The sequence below is a fragment of the Theobroma umbraticum genome, unplaced genomic scaffold (assembly GCF_002168275.2).
Source record: "Theobroma umbraticum cultivar Fairchild unplaced genomic scaffold, ASM216827v3 scaffold_81.0, whole genome shotgun sequence".
In the NCBI taxonomy this organism is placed as follows: domain Eukaryota; kingdom Viridiplantae; phylum Streptophyta; class Magnoliopsida; order Malvales; family Malvaceae; genus Theobroma; species Theobroma umbraticum.
Window position 1 is genome coordinate 1,466,518 of NW_018397268.1, and position 20,056 is coordinate 1,486,573.

General features: G+C 34.2%; 2 protein-coding genes and 2 pseudogenes across 2 annotated transcripts; 1 reads left to right on the top strand and 3 right to left on the bottom strand.

Moving 5' to 3' along the window:
- The first annotated feature begins 5,202 nt into the window (after positions 1 to 5,202).
- LOC110425017 (pumilio homolog 1-like) lies at positions 5,203 to 12,845 on the top strand. The gene is made up of 9 exons (XM_021439770.2): positions 5,203 to 6,305; positions 7,689 to 9,223; positions 9,305 to 9,446; positions 9,605 to 9,712; positions 10,030 to 10,242; positions 10,357 to 10,467; positions 11,118 to 11,312; positions 11,694 to 11,868; positions 12,340 to 12,845. Exons 1-9 carry the CDS (start codon positions 5,772 to 5,774, stop codon positions 12,378 to 12,380), a joined length of 3,054 nt encoding a protein of 1,017 aa, XP_021295445.1. The 5' UTR covers positions 5,203 to 5,771; the 3' UTR covers positions 12,381 to 12,845.
- Positions 12,846 to 13,012: 167 nt separating this feature from the next.
- On the bottom strand, positions 13,013 to 14,588 carry LOC110425468 (protein LATERAL BRANCHING OXIDOREDUCTASE 1-like; annotated as a pseudogene).
- Positions 14,589 to 15,558: 970 nt separating this feature from the next.
- Positions 15,559 to 17,421, bottom strand: LOC110425263 (protein LATERAL BRANCHING OXIDOREDUCTASE 1-like). The gene is made up of 4 exons (XM_021440130.2): positions 16,965 to 17,421; positions 16,638 to 16,885; positions 16,169 to 16,493; positions 15,559 to 16,056 (listed from the first exon to the last, which is right to left on the bottom strand). The coding sequence occupies exons 1-4, from the start codon at positions 17,238 to 17,240 to the stop codon at positions 15,802 to 15,804; spliced, it is 1,104 nt and encodes a 367-aa protein (XP_021295805.1). The 5' UTR covers positions 17,241 to 17,421; the 3' UTR covers positions 15,559 to 15,801.
- A 577-nt stretch (positions 17,422 to 17,998) lies between these two features.
- Positions 17,999 to 19,360, bottom strand: LOC110425469 (protein SRG1-like; annotated as a pseudogene).
- Between the last annotated feature and the right edge of the window lie 696 nt (positions 19,361 to 20,056).

The window sequence follows — 20,056 nt, forward strand, 5'->3', positions numbered from 1 at the left end:
TGTGTTTCATGTTTAATCATATTTGACACATTTAAGACATAAAAATTTTCATGTCTTAACATGTTATATATGAGTAACACATTTAATTAATCATGTTAATTGTGTTTAAACATACAAACATGTTCAAGTATATTTAAACGTGTATATGTGACACGTTTATCAACTTGTTAAAAATTAATAATCCAAGACTATTTTAGCCTTACTTAAATAATTTTAAATAATTATTTTAATAAATTTTTTAAATTTTATAAAGACAATAATGTAATTATGCCATGTCTAAACTTTAATTTTGAACTTTTGTTTTATTATATTTGATGTTATTATTATTTTGTTTTGTCATAATTATTTTTATAATTATTGATTTTAAATTTAAATGGTACTATTATATTTAATTATAAATTTTTTGATTTAATCATGTTATTAATCATGTCGTGTCGTATATTGACGCGTTTAACAGATGTGTTAATCGTGTTGTGTCATGTTACAAAGTTATTAAATGTATATGTGTATGTGTTTTAAATTTACAACATGAATATTATTCGTATCATGTTTGTATTTAATTTTAATATGTTTCGTGTCTGACACGTTTAAGATACGAAAATATGAATTACCAAAACTAATTAAAGTAATAGTATTTAATTAATAATAATTATATTTATGAATAGATTAAGGGCATTAATTATGTGATTAAAGAATGCAAAGGCCAAAGAGACAGATCACGTGACCCTCATACCAAAGCATTTTAAAAGACTAAACAGCATCACATGTCTACAGGTGTGTATCTTTGTACATTGTATCATAAAGATTAGGCAAAGCTGACATTTCCCTACAAAATTAAAAGATTAATATTGCTTTTGCTACCATATTAAAATAATCAAAAGGCAAAGTCTTAGCCCCCGGGTTTAGGTTGTTAATTAAAATTTGCTGTTTCTATGTCATAGTGTGTGGGATAATTTAATTAGATAGACTGGTCCATGTTTTGCCCAAAATTTTCCTTCAAATAATTTATTAACTTATTTCAAGGTAATTGATGGCCTTTCTTTTTTTTTTTTATAATGTTTTAAAAGATAATTATAAGATTTTTTTTAAATAATTAAACCTTTATCCAACAAAACAAATTGTAAAAATATAAAGAAATATATTTCAATACATCAAAGGTTATTATTATTATAAGATTTTATTTCAATGATCACTTGTAAGTTAAAGAAATTTTTATACAAGTATCACAGTTATCGATCTTACATCGATAAGAAATAAGATAAGTTTTGAGTTTATAAATAAATATCATCTTTCATCTATTAGATATGTCTTTTATGTTAATATGTGGGCTCATGAATATGTTATAAGAGTTTATCAAACCCTTCACTAATGTGAGACTCTTTGAAAAATATAGAATTGAGTTAGATCTAGGTCAAGGTGGGTTTTTCCTTTTCTATAAGTGAAAGAGTCAGTATAACAAGAGAATTCGGCAATCAAGTAGATAAAATATCACGTATTTCATATCAATGAAAAATGCATGTGACGTTATCATTTTGTCTTGAATCTTACTAGTAAAAGAAAAAAAATGAAAAACAAAATAAAGAAAAATCAAGAAAGGTTAACAATTTGATTATTGCTCGGCAATAAAATAAAGAATTTTTTTATTTAAAATATCACGTATTTTATATTAGTGAAAGATGTATGTGACATTACCATTTTGTCTTGAATCTTACTAGTAAAAGAAAAGGAAAAAAAATCTTGAAAGATTAAAATTTTGTATATTGCCCAGCATTAAAATAAATGTTTTTTTTTCTTTGAATTGAAGATAACAATTTTCTCCATGGTCCCCCAGTTTTAAATTAGCCATGCAACTCCATAAATAATAGTTTGACAGCCACTAGAAAGGTATGGAAGTGTATAGGGTTATACAATTCAAATCAAACCGAAGAATTAGATCAAACCAAACAAAATCAAAGTGAGTTTGGTTTTCTCGATTTAGTTAGTTCGATATTTGATTATTTAGGTTCATTACGTTCAATTAAAATGATTTAATTGATTTGATTTTTTATTTTGATTTTTCTCAATTAAAGTAACCGAACTAACCTAATTGAGTAATATTTCAAGAAAATAACTGAGTTTTGAGTCCAAAAAAACAAATTAGAATTTTTCATTTATATAATTTAAATAAAAAACAAAATAAAAGAAAATCTCAACAATTAAAAAAAAAAAATCTCAACATGAGATCTTGTAAAAAAATGTCACATCCTTACAATTTTTCCCTCCACCTTCATGAGTTCTATAATAGAATCAAATTAATCAAAGTAATTCAGTGTTTGATTTTTTGGTTATTAAGCTACTTCAATTCAATTTCGTTTTTTTTAGAAGAAGAGTTCGATTTTCTATTTTGGGATTTTTAAAACCGATTTTACTGAATTAACTATTAGCTCAACCCTAGAAGTGTAGATATTGCCATGAATTTTTTTTCTTTCTAATTCATATTCCCACTTCCCAACTGTTTTTCTATTAAAATATTGTTTTGAAAACATCTCCAATTATTATATTTTTAATGCTATGATTTAAGTCTGAATTTGTTTCCTCTATTATCTCAATTACATGATTTTAGTCATTTATCCAAATTTTAATGAATATAATCCTTATGCTTTTATTAATTGATAACGTTATTAACCTATTTGTAATTAGATTTCATAACCTGATTTTTTTTGTTGATAGCGTGTTATACTAATCCAAATTTTTTTAATCATGCGACAAATTTCAATACAAAAGCTTTCATTTTTAATAAAAATACTAAAATTTTAAATTTTTTAAAAAATAATTATTATTTAAGTAAAATAATAAATTAAAATTATTAATCTATTTTAATATGTTAAGTTATTATCAAAAAGTCCCGTCATCGAAATTAAAAGTAAAATTTTGACATTACTTCTATTTTTCTTAAATCAACTTTTAATAAAAATGTGTTGACGAAATTCATTATATTCAAGATAGAGAAACTAAAAGCAAATTCAATAAAAAAGTATTTATATTGTAATTTTTTTTAATTTTATATAAAAAAGTCCAGCTATCGGGAAAAAGTTGAAAATATCTTCCTACATTACCTTTTGTTACATGAGAAAATACTTTTCTTATGCCTATTTTGGTCTTTTCATATAACACGATGAGGTTATAAACGTAAATGAGGAGTTGACCTGGTCTAAAAGAGTTGAAATGGGACCCAACTCCTGCGCCAAGTGTAATAGTTCCATTGACTGAGATATTTGACAATGATTGGCTACGTATCAACATCACTGTATACTATTCTTATTTATTAGATTTCATTTGTACCCCATATACAATAGAAATAAAATTTTGTAAAGGGATTGAAAGTTGCAATTAAGTTATATAATTTAAAAACAAATTATTATTATTTTTTAAAAGGGCATATATTGCTTTAATTAAATTTTTTAATGAGCAAAATTAAAAGGGTTTGTCTAACTTAATCATAAAAAAAATTTAAAAAGGGGTATTTTTAAATATAATATTTAAAGATAAGATGTTTTTAAAAATAGCTTTCAAGATAATTCTAACTATTTTTAATTAAATTAGATAAAATTATCTTTATTAAATTTACATGTCATGATGTTACATGTACAAAAACATATTACACGTCATGGTTAAGTTATTGCACGTCATGTTGAAAAAAAAAATATTATTGTTACACAAAAACATGTTACACGGTTAGGTTGTTACACGTCAGGTTAAAAATAATATTATTATTACACGCCTGCACATAAAAATGTTACTAGTTAAAAAAAATGTTACATGCTATATTGAAAAAAAAATTATTATTACATACCATGTTTAGAAAATATTATTACATGTCATTATTAAAAATATTTTTTTACACTTTAATGCTTAAAATGTTATTGTTATTTACGAACCAAAATTTCAAATTCTCTCAACTCTCTTCATTTCTTTTTATTTTTTTGAGAAGTGTTTTTAATATGTTTTCATAAATCAAAACATAAATTTTTTTATCTAAAATACTTATTTTGACTAAAAATTAAAAAAAATTCATTTGAAAACTTAAGTTTATAAATTTCAAAATTTTGAGTTTATTAGTGTCTCGGTCTCATATTGATTCAATTAAAAACTATTTCAAACATCTATGATCATTTCTACAGTTTTAATTTTATCCAAAATATTTAAAAATCAAAATTTTCAAATAACTACTCACTTAAGCACATCAAAACTATCGTTTGGTGTAGTATAGAAAAGAAAAATCTAGAAACGCGGGAGAGAGAAATCAAGAGCTGGGCATAGTAGACGAATGCCGAAGAGAGAAATTGATAAAATTAGAGAGAGTGAGATGGTGAGAGAGAAATTGGAAGCATAAATGGAGAAAAATTGTGATGAATGGTGTAATTTATTTAAAATAATTTCAATAGTATTTTTATGAAGTCTTGATTAAATATGACTAAAAATAGTTAAATTCATTTTGATGGTTATTTTTGAAATACCTTTATCAAGGAAGGTTATACCTTATAATTTTTTTCAAAAATTTAAAATTTATAATAACTTGAGTTTAAGTATGACGTAATAACTTTTCAAATCTAAATTATGTAATCTTCAAAAATTTAAATTTAAATTATTAATATTAATTAATTTAAATTGATTTTAACTTTTAACAATAATATTCATGTTAAATGTGAAATAAGGTATTACAGTTTTATCTACTTAAATTCTTGATACTCATCAAGGTCACACACTATAGTTATAATCGACCCTTATTTCGTAAAAATAAGATTTAATTGAAACGATTTCACATTTTTCTTTAAAGAGGGATATTTGTTTGTTGATAATAAAAAATCTACAAATTACCTCTAAATTTTAAGAGAAAATTTCTTGTTAAGGATTTAGAAATTTTTTTTTGCTATGAAGACGACTTAATTAATTAAGCAATAAATTTAAATAAATAAAAAACGTGTCCTTTTTAATTTATGGATTGAATTTTTGAAATTCTTGAGAAAAAATAAAACTGTTAAAAATAAAAAAACCCAGTAATTAAATTTTAATTGCTTGGAGTTAAAACCCTAAAAAGTCAGCATTGTAAGAATAAAGTTCTTTCTCCCCCTGGGATAAATCATTGCCGTCATTCCTTTTCATCCAACGGGTCAGATCTCCCAACCGGTTGTGCTTATCACTCCTCTTTTTTTTTTTTTTTCACTTCACTTGCTCTCTGTTTTATCTTCGCTGTCTCTGTGCTTTGTGTCTCGATATGGCAAAAGCCTCCACCTTCAAACACCAACTCTCTTGTTCAGTTCCAATCTGATTACTATATTTGTCGTTTTTTTCCTTAATTTTGTAAATACATCTGTAAATTTACGATCATGTTTCAAAGAAAAAAAAATGAAAAGCATTGATTATTTTGTTTTGCTTTTTTTTTTAATAAAATTTGAGGAAATGGGTTTCTAGTTTTCATCACAAAAATTTGACTTTGGAGCCTTTTTAGCAAAACCCATTTCTTTTTTATCAATCTTAAGCTGATACCCAGCTTTAAGTTTTCATCTCTTTCTCTTTTTTATTTTTTGTTTTTGATCACAAAAAACCAGAACCTTTGAGGTTTTGAAGCAAAACCCATTTCGTATTATATCAATCTTCAGCTGATTCCCAGTTCAAGTTTCGATACTTTAGGTTAATGGGTTCTTAGTTTCGATCACAGAAATCAAAGCTTTTTAGCCTGTGGAAAACCCATTTTCAATATATCAATTTTGAGCTGATTATCATCTTCAAAGATGATGTCTATGCTGAAAAACCCAGATTTCACTGAGGACTTAGGGAAGCTTAGTAGGGACCAAAAGCATCAAGATGGGGCAACTAACAGTACATCGAGTGATCTAGAGAAGGAACTGAACATTTATAGAAGTGGCTCAGCTCCTCCTACTGTGGAAGGTTCATTGAACTCAATTGGTGGCTTATTTAACAGTAAAGGTGGAATGTTGAGTGAGGAAGAGCTCAGGGCTGATCCAACTTATGTGAACTACTATTATTCCAATGGGAATCTGAACCCAAGATTGCCTCCTCCACTGTTGTCAAGGGAGGATTGGAGGTTTGCTCAGAGGTTGCAAGGAGGGAATGGGAATAATGGGAACAATGGGAGTGATGGGAATAGGTCACTTTTTGCGGTGCAACCAGGGTTTGGAGAGGAGGAGGAGAATGGTGGTGGTTGTGGTAGTGGGGTAAAGTGGGGAGGAGGAGATGGGTTGATAGGGCTTCCTGGGTTGGGGGGTCTGGGAACTAGGCAGAAGAGCATTGCTGAGATCTTTCAGGTGATGACTTGGTATATTTTGACACTGTTTTTGAGTTTATTCCGGATTGATAGTGTTTGCTTCAGTTTGATTTTGATAAAGTTTAGTATAGTTTCAGAGTTGTCAATGTTGTTCTGTTTTCTTTTCTTGAAATTAGTGACGTTTTAGTATATTGTAATTTGGTGTTTCTATTGGAAGTTGAGAGTTTTGAACTGAATAATCTGTGCTTTATGCAAAATATGTTACGGGTTACCTACTTGAACCTTTGGTTTTTGTAGTGTGTAATGTTTATTTTATGATGGTGCTTTTTTGGCAGAATAATTTGTCAGGCTTGACATTGGACGTCTGTGCTTTGACAATTGGGTTTTTCAATAATGCTTCATATTGTTTAACTTTTTTCTTTGGGTTCTTTAAATTTTGTTTATTTTTAGTGAAAATCCTGTAATATCAAAGAAGTTGCAATAAGTCTGCTTTTGAAACTGCGAATGGGAATGATTGACCTATTCTTTTGCTTATATTTGCTATTGAGTGCTGCGTATTGGTTGGGTTGTCTCTTGTATGGCTAGCTTCTGTCAGTATGTTTGCCAATCAAATATTGTTGTGTGATGTGCATTGAAGGTTGTTCCTGTCACTATCTTACAAGAAGAGAAAGAGCTAACAGCATAATTTCCATTGGCTTTTTGTGGTATGACTGTGGTGTCTTGGATCGGTAATGTGGTGGGAAGTGATTGGCACCCTGGACTGTTGAGGCATTGAGTGGGAAATAAACTTCCTACACTGGGATAACCTTTCAAAATTTTCTAATTTAATCATGGTTGTAATTAATGTGGCATTGAGGGTCAAATTATTTTAATTTCTTCTGCATAGTTGGGAAGATGGTTGTAATTAATGTGGCATTGAGGGTCAAATTATTTTCACTTCTACTGCTTATTTGGGAAGTTTCATTAGTTGCTCTGTAATGGCTTCTAGCCTGTAGGATCTAGTTGAAATACTAATTCCACTTTTAGATCCTTCCTGCATATGTTGTTATGTAACACATGTTTGCATTAAGTAACTGTGTGATTGCAACCCTAAGGATGTAGTTCTATCCAGTATAACGTGATTGTGACCTTTGCTTTGTTGAACAACAAATTAACAAAGAATCATTTTGCTTTCTTTGTTTCTATTTTGGGTACATAATTTTTGGAAGTAAGAATTCATAATGTCTTTTTATAATGGTCTTCTTTAAATTTACTTCTTGAACAAATGGCATTTGCATGTTTTATTTTGTGCATTTCATAATGTATACTTGTGCTTGTGGTTATTGGCTTTCATTGATGCTAGTCTAAAACTGTATATTTCCACTCTCCCTGTCATTCTCCCTTTCTTTTGCTGTTAGCTTTATTGTTTAATTTTGAAATGTAGGATGATATGAATCATGTAACGAATGCCTCAAGGCACCCATCTCGTCCAGCTAGCAGCAATGCATTTGATGATGGAAATGGAGCTTCTGAAGCCCAATTTGCTAGTCTGCATCATGAATTAACATCTGTTGATGCTTTACGCTCTAGTGCAAATAAACCAGGAATGCCTTCAGTCCAAACTGTTGGTTCCTCAGCTTCTCATACTTATGCTTCTGCTTTGGGTCTATCCTTGTCAAGAAGTACCACCCCTGATCCTCAACTTGCAGCTAGGGCTCCTAGTCCTCGCATTCCACCCATTGGTGGCAGGTCTAGTTCCATGGACAAAAGAAGTGTGACTGGTTCAAATTCATTCAATGGTGTTAGTTCCAACAGTTTTAATGGTATCTCAGCAAGTGTGGGTGAGTCTGCAGAGCTGGTTGCTGCTTTGTCTGGCTTGAATCTGTCAACAAATGGTGTGATAGATAAAGAGAATCATTCATGGTCACAGGCTCATCATGGAATTGATGACAACCATAATCTCATTGATCGGCAGGTTGATCAGAAGCATATCAAACAAAATTCATACTTGAATAAGTTGGAACCTGAACATTTTCATTCACATTCTACTGCTCAGTCTGCTAAAGGACACTATTTGAATATGGGTAAAAGCAGTGGAGTTGGTATGGACTTTAAGAAGTCTTCTTTAATGGCTGATGGACAGGTTGAACTCCGTAAATCTGCTAACTCATACTCGAAGGGATCTTCTACACCCGCAGTCAACGGTGCGGGAAGTCTTCCGAACCACCAGAATCTGGATAACATGAATTCTCCATTTCCAAACTATGGCTTAAGTGGCTTTTCTATAAATCCTTCATCACCCCCCATGATAGGAAACCAACTTGGGACTGGTTCTTTTCCACCTTTTTTTGAAAATGTTGCTGCTCTGTCTGCAATGGGAGGAACTGGCTTGGAATCTAGAGCACTGGCAGGAGGTTTGGCTATGAATCCAAATTTGATGGCTGCAGCGGTGGAACTGCAGAATCTTAGTAGATTGGGAAACCATAATTCAGGAAATGGTCTCCAAGCACCACTCTTGGACCCATTGTATCTTCAGTACTTGAGATCAAATGAATTAGCTGCTGCACAGGTTGCAGCTCTCAATGATGCCATGGTTGATAGGGAGTACAGTGGTAATTCATATATGGATTTGCTTGGTATTCAAAAAGCTTACTTAGGGGCACTTCTTTCACCACAAAAATCATACTATGGAAATCCTGGGCTTGGTCTTGGCATGTCATATCCTGGAAGTCCCCTAGCAGGTCCCCTTTTTCCAAACTCTCCTGTAGGGTCTGGAAGTCCTGTCCGACACAGTGAGCGAAACATACGCTTTGCTTCTGGGTTGAGGAATGTGCCTGGTGGAGTCATGGGGGCTTGGCATTCAGAAGCCGCTGGTAACTTGGATGAAAGTTTTGCATCCTCTTTGCTAGATGAATTTAAAAGCAACAAAACTAAATGTTTTGAACTTTCAGAAATTGCAGGTCATGTTGTTGAGTTCAGGTAAATTCTAGTTAAACACTTTTCCACTTGTTGCGGACTTCTAAAGGTTCAATGCATTTACTAACTACCTTATATAAGCAGTGCCGATCAGTATGGGAGTCGATTTATTCAGCAAAAACTTGAGACAGCCACAATAGAAGAGAAAAATATGGTTTTCCATGAAATCATGCCCCAAGCACTTTCTTTAATGACTGATGTGTTTGGTAATTATGTGATTCAAAAGGTATTTTGCATTGAGTATCAAAATTTCTTATGACATGCTTATGACGTTTAAGGATGTTTCTTTCATTTTCTTTGACTCTTTTTGTGATAATTTGTGCAATCATCTGGCAAAATCTCTACCAAAAGCTCATCAACTGATTTCTTTATCTGCGGATACAGTTTTTTGAGCATGGATCTGCATCCCAAATAAGAGAACTGGCTGACCAGCTGACTGGGCATGTGTTGACGCTTAGCCTTCAAATGTATGGCTGTCGAGTGATTCAGAAGGTGGATTTCCCGGACAGTTACTCTTGTTGTGGTTATTCTTTATTTCATATAGAACTTGTTCTTCCTGCTGGAGCTGAATCTTTCATTTTCCAAAAATCTATGGAATGGTTAATTCATATGAGCATTAATTGCGTGTGGCTTGACCTGCACAATGATGCATATTGTTTTAACTTATCGGCATTGCTGTATAAAATTTAATGATTGTTTTAAGACAGAATGCCTGTTTCACTACGATGCTGTTTGAATCTATGCTGTTATATTTGACATTGCAATGGAACTAAAGCTTTGCATGTATTGCTCTTTGATCCGCTATTCAGGCTATAGAGGTTGTTGAGCTAGATCAGAAGACTAGAATGGTCAAAGAGCTTGATGGACATGTTATGCGCTGTGTACGTGATCAAAACGGGAACCATGTTGTCCAGAAGTGTATAGAATGTGTACCTGAAGATGCTATTCAGTTTATTGTTTCAACATTTTACGATCAAGTCGTGACACTATCCACACATCCATATGGTTGTCGAGTCATTCAGGTTTAAAGACTTTGTGTTGCTAATTTAACATATGTTTTTCATTTGGGTATCATGGTCTGGGACAAATAAATTCAAATGTTGTGACATCGTAATGGTACATATGTTTTGTTACAGAGAGTCCTAGAGCATTGTCATGAAGCAAAAACCCAACATATAATGATGGATGAGATTTTGCAGTCTGTTTGCTTGTTGGCTCAAGACCAATATGGGAATTATGTTGTACAGGTTTGTCATTTATTTTGGCAGCTCTTTACGTTGTCCTTGTAGCTTCATTTGGTTCTGTATTACCTTGTAAATGGTTCTTTTGAGAGAGCAATTCCTTTTATAGTTTGTATTTAAAATTATATTGATTATAGAAAAATCTATGCATATGATACCACCGTGATGGGCGAAGTTGCATCCCATGGTTGATTAGAAAATATCTAACTTATGGAAATTTGTTGTAAGTATGCTGTCAGACATGTTGATTGAGGTAAAAATTTATATGCATTACAATAAGCTGCATTTTGCCTTTCTGGTCTTTCCTTCCGAAATAAAAGTTGAATGGACAGGCTTAGTGGTCCTGGTTGATGTCCATAAGTTTTCCTCTTAACTACTTGGGTCAATTATAGAATGCTGGACAAGTTCTAGCTGGAGAGCTTGAAGTAGTTTACAAAACCCCAATGCACACACATTGGAATCTGTACCCACAATGTTATTGTTTTAAAGCATCAGATGGAATCTACTTGCAGCCATTGCTTCTGTGCCTTTTAGCCTGTCTTGTTTGTCTTGTGTTCAAAATTGAGCTAAAGATCTTTCCTTCTTTCTGCCCCTTCTCTGTATTTGGTCATTCCAGATCATCTTCTTCTGACTGCTTGCTTCTAATAATATTACAGCATGTTCTGGAGCATGGGAAGCCACATGAACGCTCTGCGATAATCAAGAAACTAACTGGGCAGATAGTTCAAATGAGCCAGCAGAAGTTTGCATCTAATGTTATAGAAAAATGTTTAACTTTTGGAACTCCTATAGAACGCCAGAACCTGGTCAATGAGATGCTTGGTTCCACTGATGAAAATGAGCCCCTTCAGGTTTGTGATTCACCATTTGTTGACTAAACTGAAAAGCATTAATGCATGTTCATTTTCTGCTTTTGCTATTGTTTTATACTTTAGACCCTTGTCTCCCTACGCTGTCCATGGAGATATCATGGCTCCCCGATGATACAAGCTTGGGGTTTTGTAGGTTATCTCTCATGAGGCTGCATTGAGAATATGGCATCTTTTCTCAAGTGGATGGTTCTTTTTTTTTCTATTTTTAACTGGAACTTACTAGGTTTCTGTGTTTGTAAAAACAATTTGAAGGGCAGTGATGTTTCTGTTAACTTTTCAATGCTTTTACCATGTTCTAGCCTTGCTTCACGGTGTCTCAACTTTCTTCTCCTTAATTTGGTTTTTGTTTATTCTTGTTAGGTGATGATGAAAGATCAGTTTGCAAACTATGTTGTACAGAAAGTGCTGGAAACCTGTGATGATCAGCAGCTTGAATTAATTCTCAACCGAATAAAGGTTCACTTGAATGCTTTGAAGAAGTATACTTACGGGAAGCACATAGTTGCGCGTGTAGAGAAACTTGTTGCAGCTGGAGGTAATTGCATTTTATTTCTCTTGTCCCATAAGGTTTTGGCTGATTTCTCTTGTTGCATTGCATTGGCTGATTGTTGAAAACGTGGGTCATGTGCCAAATAGAAATATGTTTTAACCATTTGAATGGTTTTTTGGATGCCTGGGTTTCTTGTCTTCTACCAAATAGCATTGTGAAGTAGAACTTTGTATATATGCTTTTTCTCCCGTTGTTTTTTTAATTAGTTGTGGGTAAACAACACTTGCGCACCTGTTATTTTGGGTTTGACAGAGATCAATTTTGGTGGTTTCATTTTTGACCCTTACATACTGTACATGGGGTTCATAGTTGGAGATTGTAGGTTTTTCCACAATGCTACTGTTTTTGTTGTTTGTTAAAGTACCAGCAATTACTCATTCCCCTATTAGAACTGCAGTCTTTGATACCCCAACTGTTGGAAATAGCATGCTGATAACGGTGCTTCATCTTTTGCAGAGCGGAGGATCAGCATTCTGACTCCAAACCCAGCAGCTTAGATGGTGTAGGAAAAGAACTTGTTGTACAGCTAACTGAGGACAGTATGAGCGCCTCTCTCTTTCTTCTTTCTTTTTCATGTCTAATGACAGCCCTGTCTATTTATTTGGATAGATGGGAGCTGGTTGAAAATAAAATTTGTCGGTTGTACTTAAAACTGTACATTGTAGTTGGAGGATATACCTAGAATCAGGTTAGCTGAGGCTCAGATGGTGAACAAGCTGATGCCTTTATCTGCAGAGGAGATAAAAGTTATTGTACACGTTTTAAGGTTGTAAAAAGGGAGCAGGTAGTAAATTTGTGATCATGACTGTACAAATGTATCAGGTTGAGAGAGCCTTTGTGTTTAGGAGTCTGGAATTAACTTTTTCCTGATTTAATGAACTTTCCCCTTTCCGTGATGTATGCCATGTTTGAGCTAATATTGATATCTTGGCTCGATTTACGAGGGTTTTTTTTTTCCTGCTGCTCAATTGTTCTTTATTATACAGAGCCACCTGTATTTTGTTTCTCAGAAACTATCAAAGCCACTTGCTCGAGTAAAATTTTTAAGTGTAATGGAGAACTGATAACAGGAGACGTCACATACAAGCATTTTGAAGAGAGTTTAGCTTACAGGAGGTGAGAAAGGGAATCAGTTGCTTTCTGGTTTCGCAAACTCAATGTGAGCTTTCCCACCAGTTTCCTTTCCAACGTTTACCTCGGGTAATCAACATACTGGCTTTTTCTATACATCCTAGGACAATGGTGATCATCCACCATTGATTCCGAATGACAAATTTCCAGTTCATGATCTGGAAACATGGCGTTTGCAACCGAAATTCTTGCTTTTTTGTCACTTGTGTTGGCTCTGTGCTCTATGCTTTTGTACATACCGTTGCTTAGAATCTGAAAAATGAAACCCCAAACAAACAAATCATAAAGGTAGCTCATGACATAAAAAGATGGAGAATGTCGTCAGTCAGAAAGACAATGATCAAGCACTTAAGCAATGCCCAAAGACAGCAGAACTTTTTAACTACCAAGTACCTCCATAACGTCGCCAACATTTACCACAATAGCATTTGGAATCGGTTTAACAAGAAACCATCTATGTTTGTGCTTGATTTGGAGAACAGGAATGTCATCATCTTGCAGAAGTAAGGTTATGATATCTGAATCAGAGTGAGGGCTAATACCAACAACAAGATCAGGCCTTGAGCAAGGTGGGTAGGAGTTCATTCGCATGGCTTGTTTGGTCTTGCCATAAAACCTTTTCAGGCCCTCTCTAGCCATGCCCATCAGAAGTGATATGTTGGCACAGATCTCATCAGCAACCTTCTCGCTTCTCGAGTACTTATCCACTGCCTCCCTGAGAAAGGAGAAATGAAAATGCAAAATAGAGAGTGCAATTCAGATGAAGCCTAGTCCTGGTGATTGCAAGAAGTGCATTCAAATTATTCAGGATTGCATGTATGCTCATCAGCTCATGTTTATGCCTATGTGTTTTTATATTTCTTGTCAGAATTTTTTATGGGATCTTCTTGTCCTCTTGCAGAGAACCAACTGCTATTTCCATGGTGGATTTGCTTGATAGTTTTTGTGCATAAACAGCACAGAGAAAGAATACATACTTGAAACCTGGTAATGTGTCAGGCCAGAACTTAAGGTTCCTGATCTCAGGTGGGAATGTAATTAAGAGTACTATGTCACACCAATCGAGCTTCTGCTCATCTGAGACTACATAGGCTTGCCCATATCCATGAATATCATTTTCTGGCATTGCGTACTTCTTTTTTTCTTCTGGTGAAAGTTCAAAGAAAGCAGCCACGGCTGCCTTCATCTTATACAGGACCTCCTCTGCCACCCCATGATTTATCATCTGTCAAAAATGGCATTTGAATTCATTTTTCCAATAGCAGAAGACCAGAAAACTTTGATTTGCAGATTTAGCTGAAAAAATCCCCACTCCTTGCAAGCAAGGTCTAATTTCCTTCTTTCATCTTCCTCACCTTTGGCTAACGACGAAAAATCTATGACTGGAATTTTGACAGAAACCGGTGAGAAATCACAAACCAATGGCCTGTCCTTGTGCTCTTGTATGTTTCAGGAACTGATTCAGGATCATTCCTGACTATCTCCTGGATGCTTGGTACTGGCAAAGATTTACCCCAACCAGATGCCCCATCTTCCTGAGAACCTCCATTTTCAACTTTTGGATTCATTTCTTTTTTTTTTGAAAAGTGGAATTTATTAGCCATTAACCGATATACCATTGATAGTCTCAAACTGGAGTTGTCAGAGACTCTCATTGGTATGAATGAAAACCGGTATGGTAAGAAAAACCTGAACAAAAAGGTTCACACACTGCTTACATAACCCAGCAGCATGCCCTCATCAATCAGTAACCTCACAAAAAAACTCGATCCTGCCTAAGATCAAAAACAACAGTAGGAAACAACGAGGCAATACAACAAAGACATAATTCCTAGAAAACAACCTCAAACAGTGACAGTAATACCCTAAGACCACAAAACAAAAATGTTTTGGATCCATTTCTACCTACTCAAAGTCTCTGCTCCGAGCCTTCCAGGTATATTTGTATCAGTTAACAAGATTGCCCCTGTTGTCCTGAAGGATACTTCTTTAATTCAAGGAACCTTTCAGGACATTTTGGCGTTTTGCTTCAGTTGGACTTGCCAACTTATTAGATTAATATAGAATTAGAAAACTTCCACTATGCAATCTTAGGGGTTATACACTGATGGAATTAATAGGCTACACAAAAAATGCAAGTTGGATTAATAAAATCTCTATGTTCTGACCGATTTCATTGATCAAAGAATCACTAAACTTATAATTAATTTGATTTTCAGTACTAAAAGGTTGTCATGTGAAGATTCAAAAATATGTTTTAATCTCTAATGAGGACTAAAGAAATGTTAGGATGTAAAATTATTCAGTAACATAAACGTTTTTTTTAAAACTTAATCTGGTGCATTTCCTTCTCAGAAAAATTGGCAGGGCTTCCTGGATCATTTTCCAAGAAAATAAAGCATTGGCAACTTATGCTAAGGTATGAAAACATGTGATGGGCCATGGAAGAACTCTTAAAATAAGGCAAATTATTAGCTAGGAAGAAAGCAGGGTTGGTATGCCCTATTCTGAGATCAACAGAGTTCTCTGCTTAGGTTTCTGCATAACTAAAACAAGAACAAATTTATAGGAATATCAAACCAAGCAACAATTAAAGGAACTTATACATGATTTAGGTCAAATGTATGGAGTGTCGAAATCATATACAGGTTTAGCATTCATTCCAAATCAAACTTGCACAGGTTATTTGAGCCACATAGGAGTAAAACATACCATTATTACATTTGTCTAATTTACTTGCCTACACATAGGCATCTAGTAATCTGGAAATAAAGAACTCAGCTTGGATTAATTGTTATCTAACTTCACAATATCAGTGTGAGCTTTTCCCTCCATTCTCCTTGCCAAAACTTGCCTGGCATAATCAGCAAACTTAATTTTTCGGTACATTCTAGGGCGATGCAGTTCATCCACCATTGATTCAAGTGGACCAATTTCTTGCTCGTTATCTGGAAGCATAAACGTTGCTATTGATATTCTCTCTTTTTTCTCATTTGTGATGGCTCTGTGCTCAATGCTTTTGTACACACCATTGCTCAGAATCTGGCAAAAAAAAAATAAAGGGAAAGAAATACAAGGTACCTTTTGAATTTTTCTAATAGAAAACTGTCACTCCGAAGTTTAACTTCAAAAATTTAGGAAGAATAGGAACTACCTCAATAGTATCACCAATGTTCACTACTAGAGAATGTGGAATTGGCTTAACATCAACCCATGATCCTTCATGCTTAATTTGGAGGGCTGTGATTTCATCATCTTGCAAAAGCAAGGTTATTGCACTTCCATCAGAATGGGGACTAACGCCTAGAACAAGATCTGGCCTTGAACAAGAAGGGTAATAGTTCATTCTCATTCCTTGTTTCAGCTCTCCGTGCAACTTTAGTAGACCATCTCTATCCAGCCCCATCAATACTGATAAATTAGCATAGATCTCTGCAGCAACCTTCTGTAATTCTGTTGAGTACTGATCCACTGCTTCTCTGTGGAAAGAATTATAAGAAAAGAATAACGCAACATAGAAAAGTGCCTTGTTGGCTTTTTGAAGATATTAGAGTGCTATTTCTTTTGTGGATTTCTACTGGATATTGATAAATGTCAAGAGCACAAGAAAAATAGGTATTTACTTGAAACCTGGGGAAGTAACTGGCCAGAACTTGAAATTTCTCTTTTCAGTGGGAAAAGTGATTAAGAATATCAAGTCATTCCAATCAAGTTTCTGCTCCTCTGAGACAACATACGCTTGCCCATATCCTTGAAGATCATTGGCAGCCATTGCATACTTCTTTTTTTCTTGGAGTGGAAGTTCAAAGAATGCAGCAACAGCTGTCTTCATCTTATGCAAGACCTCCTTTGCCACCCCATGATTTGTTATCTGTCAAAATAGCATTGAAATCTATGTTTCACTAAAGCAAAAGACCAGGCTACATACAGGTTCATTGACCCAGATTTACCTGAAAAAATCCCCACTCCTTGCAAGCAAGGTCTAGCTTCCTTCTTTCATCTTCATCTCCCTTGGCTAACAAGGAGAAATCCAAGACTGGAATGTCAAGTGAAGCATGCAAATTCTCAGAAACTTGAGGCCTGTCCTTGTGTTCTTGAATGTATCTATCTGGAACTGATTGAGAATCATTCCTCAGTATCTCCTGGATGCTTGGCACTGGCAAAGATGCGCCCCAACCTAAGTTCTCATCTTCCTGGATACCCCCACTTTCAACTCTCAGTTCCATCTCGTAGTTACTAAAAAAATTTACAAGAAAATCGCCTTCTAAGCTCAGGAGAATCTGGCTCGCTCCTTCCTGGCAAATTTTGTACTTATCCTCCTTGTTTGACTGGCTAATTCATAGTGCTTGGTTAAAAATGCAATGATTTTCTCAAGTGTCCTTGGTGTTTGTTAGGTGTTGCTCATTGTTTTCGTCTACATCCGAAAATTACGATGAATAAATTTATGAGGTTTGACTTTTATATCTCTTTGTGGTTGGGTGAGAGGACAGGAGAAAAGGATTGTTTGGATGTAACTTGATGATTAAATGCATTCAGGTAACCATCATTGCATACATGAGCAAACAGCATGGTAGGGACATTGTTCATATCGTATTGCCAGATTTCGAGCTTGTAATATAGAAATGGGAAAACACAGCTGGGATCACATGGTTTTGAACTTCACAATGCCAGTATGAGCCTTTCCCTCCATCCTCCTTGCCAAAGTTTGCCTGATGTAATCAACTTACTTAATTTTTCTATACACCACTTGAATTTTTAAACAGGAAGAGTAATTTAAGTTTTAACTTTTTGAATAAAATATTAAATTATATAAAAAAATTTTATACAATATTTAACAATTAAGTCATAAATTACATTTTACTAAATCATTTTAATTGGAAATCTTTGATCTCACGTCTTATAAAATTATAAAAAAAATTTAATAAATTCATTAGTATGCTGTCAACCTTACCTCATACATAAATAGACTAAAAATTAAAATATTTTAGAAAATGAGTGGTGTCATGTGACACCACCTCCTCCCTCCAACGAGGGTCCGCCCATGGCAATCATCCACCATTGATTCAAGTGGAACAAGTTCCTGTTGGTCAGCCAGAAACGCAGATGTCACAACAGTCTTTCTTGGCTTCTCCTCATTTGTGATGGCTCGATGAGGGAGAGAAAGCAATGCAAGGTTGCTTTCTGATGGATAATAGTAGAGAGCTGACATTCAGAACATTATGTACTGTCTAACGCTTAAGCAATGTGCTTTTCTAAACTATAGCTACCTCAGTTGCATCACCGATGTTCACCACTAGAGAATTTGGAATTGGTTTAACAGGTACCTATGCTCCTTTGTGCTTAACTTGGAGGCCACTGATCTCATCATCTTCCAGAAGCAAGGTTAATACGCAACCATCAGTCAGGCCTTGAGCAAGCCGGGTGATAGTTCATTCTTTTTCCTTGCTTGTGCTCCCCTAGACCATCTCTATCCATTCCCATCAACACTGATAAGTTGGCACAGATCTCCTCAGCAACCTTGCTCGTTTACATTGAGTATTCTTCCACTGTCGCTCTGTGCAAATACATATGTAATACATAACACAGAAAACAATCCAATCACATCCTAGTGACTGCATCCTTACAATCATACAGGATTGTTTGTTGCCAAAATCTGTTGTAGGTAGGTCTTCGTATCAATTTTCAGGTAATAAATTGCCATTTATTTGGTGTATTGGTGGATATTATATGCGTCAACAGCATCCAGAAAGAATACTTACCTGAAACCTCGTAAACTGAGTGGCCAGAACTTGAAATTCCTGTGCTCAGGAGGGAGAGTGATTAAGAATACCATGTCACGCCAATCGAGCTTCTGCTGCTTGGAGACTCAAAGGCTTGCCCAAATCCTTGAATATCATTTCCTGCCTGTGCATACAACTTTTTCTCATGGAGTGGCAGTTCAAAGAAATCTGCCACAGCTGCCTTCATCTTCTGCAGGACCTCCCCACCCAACCCATGATTTGTTATCTGTTAAAAATAACATTGCATTTCATAGTTCATTCTAGCACAAGACCAGACCCAACTTCATTTGTTGGACTTAAAACGGAAAAACCATTCCTTGCCAGCAAGGTCTAGCTTCCTCCTTTCACTTTCTTTTCCTTTAGCTAGCAAGTAGAAATCTATGACTGGGATTTCAAGTGAAGGAGTCAAGTTCTCAAAAACCTTTGTCTTCTTGTATGAATCTTTCAGGAACTGATTGAGAATCATTCCTCACTATCTCCTGGATGCTTGGCACTGGCAAAGACTTACCCCAACCCAATCTTTCATCTTCCTGCAGAGCAACTCCATTTTCAACCGTCAGATCCATTTGTAGTTACTAAAAATTGGTTCCTAAGCTCAAGTTTATATAACGAAATTGACAAGATAATTGCTTCTGTTCAATTAGCTACTAGCTTGGGGAAGCTTCTTCCTATCAGGCAATTTTGAATTTTTTGTTTTAGCTTGTAGTCTCTAGTGTAATCGAAAATGGGAAGACATTTCTGTCATCCCTTGGCATTTTGTTCGTTATTGATCATTATCTTTCAGCGTAGCCCATGCTATGCGTCGTGGTACAATTTTTTTATATATAAATTAAAGATAAAATTAATTTGCATTAACAAGGATAAAAATCCAAAAGCAAAAGATGAATCAAAATATCATTTCCAAATTACGTATAAAGATAAATTTTTAAAAATGAAAAAATTGTAATGATGCATTAAACTTATTCAAAATGAATTTATTTATCAAATTATAAAACCCCTCTTTATTTACATCGGATGAGATATCATACCAATATAACAAAAGACTGCAATATCAATTTTTTAATTACACTTGAACAGACACTTTGAACAAGTAAATTAACTATGGTGGGATCTATTTACTTGCTTTCTGACAAAGAATTTGATGCATATTCTATTTTCTTGCCATGGTACGATAGTCATATTAAATGAAAAAAAGTGATAAGCATCCGATCTAAAACATGAAATGAGCCATGCAACAACTTTTTCATAATGTAAATTGACGG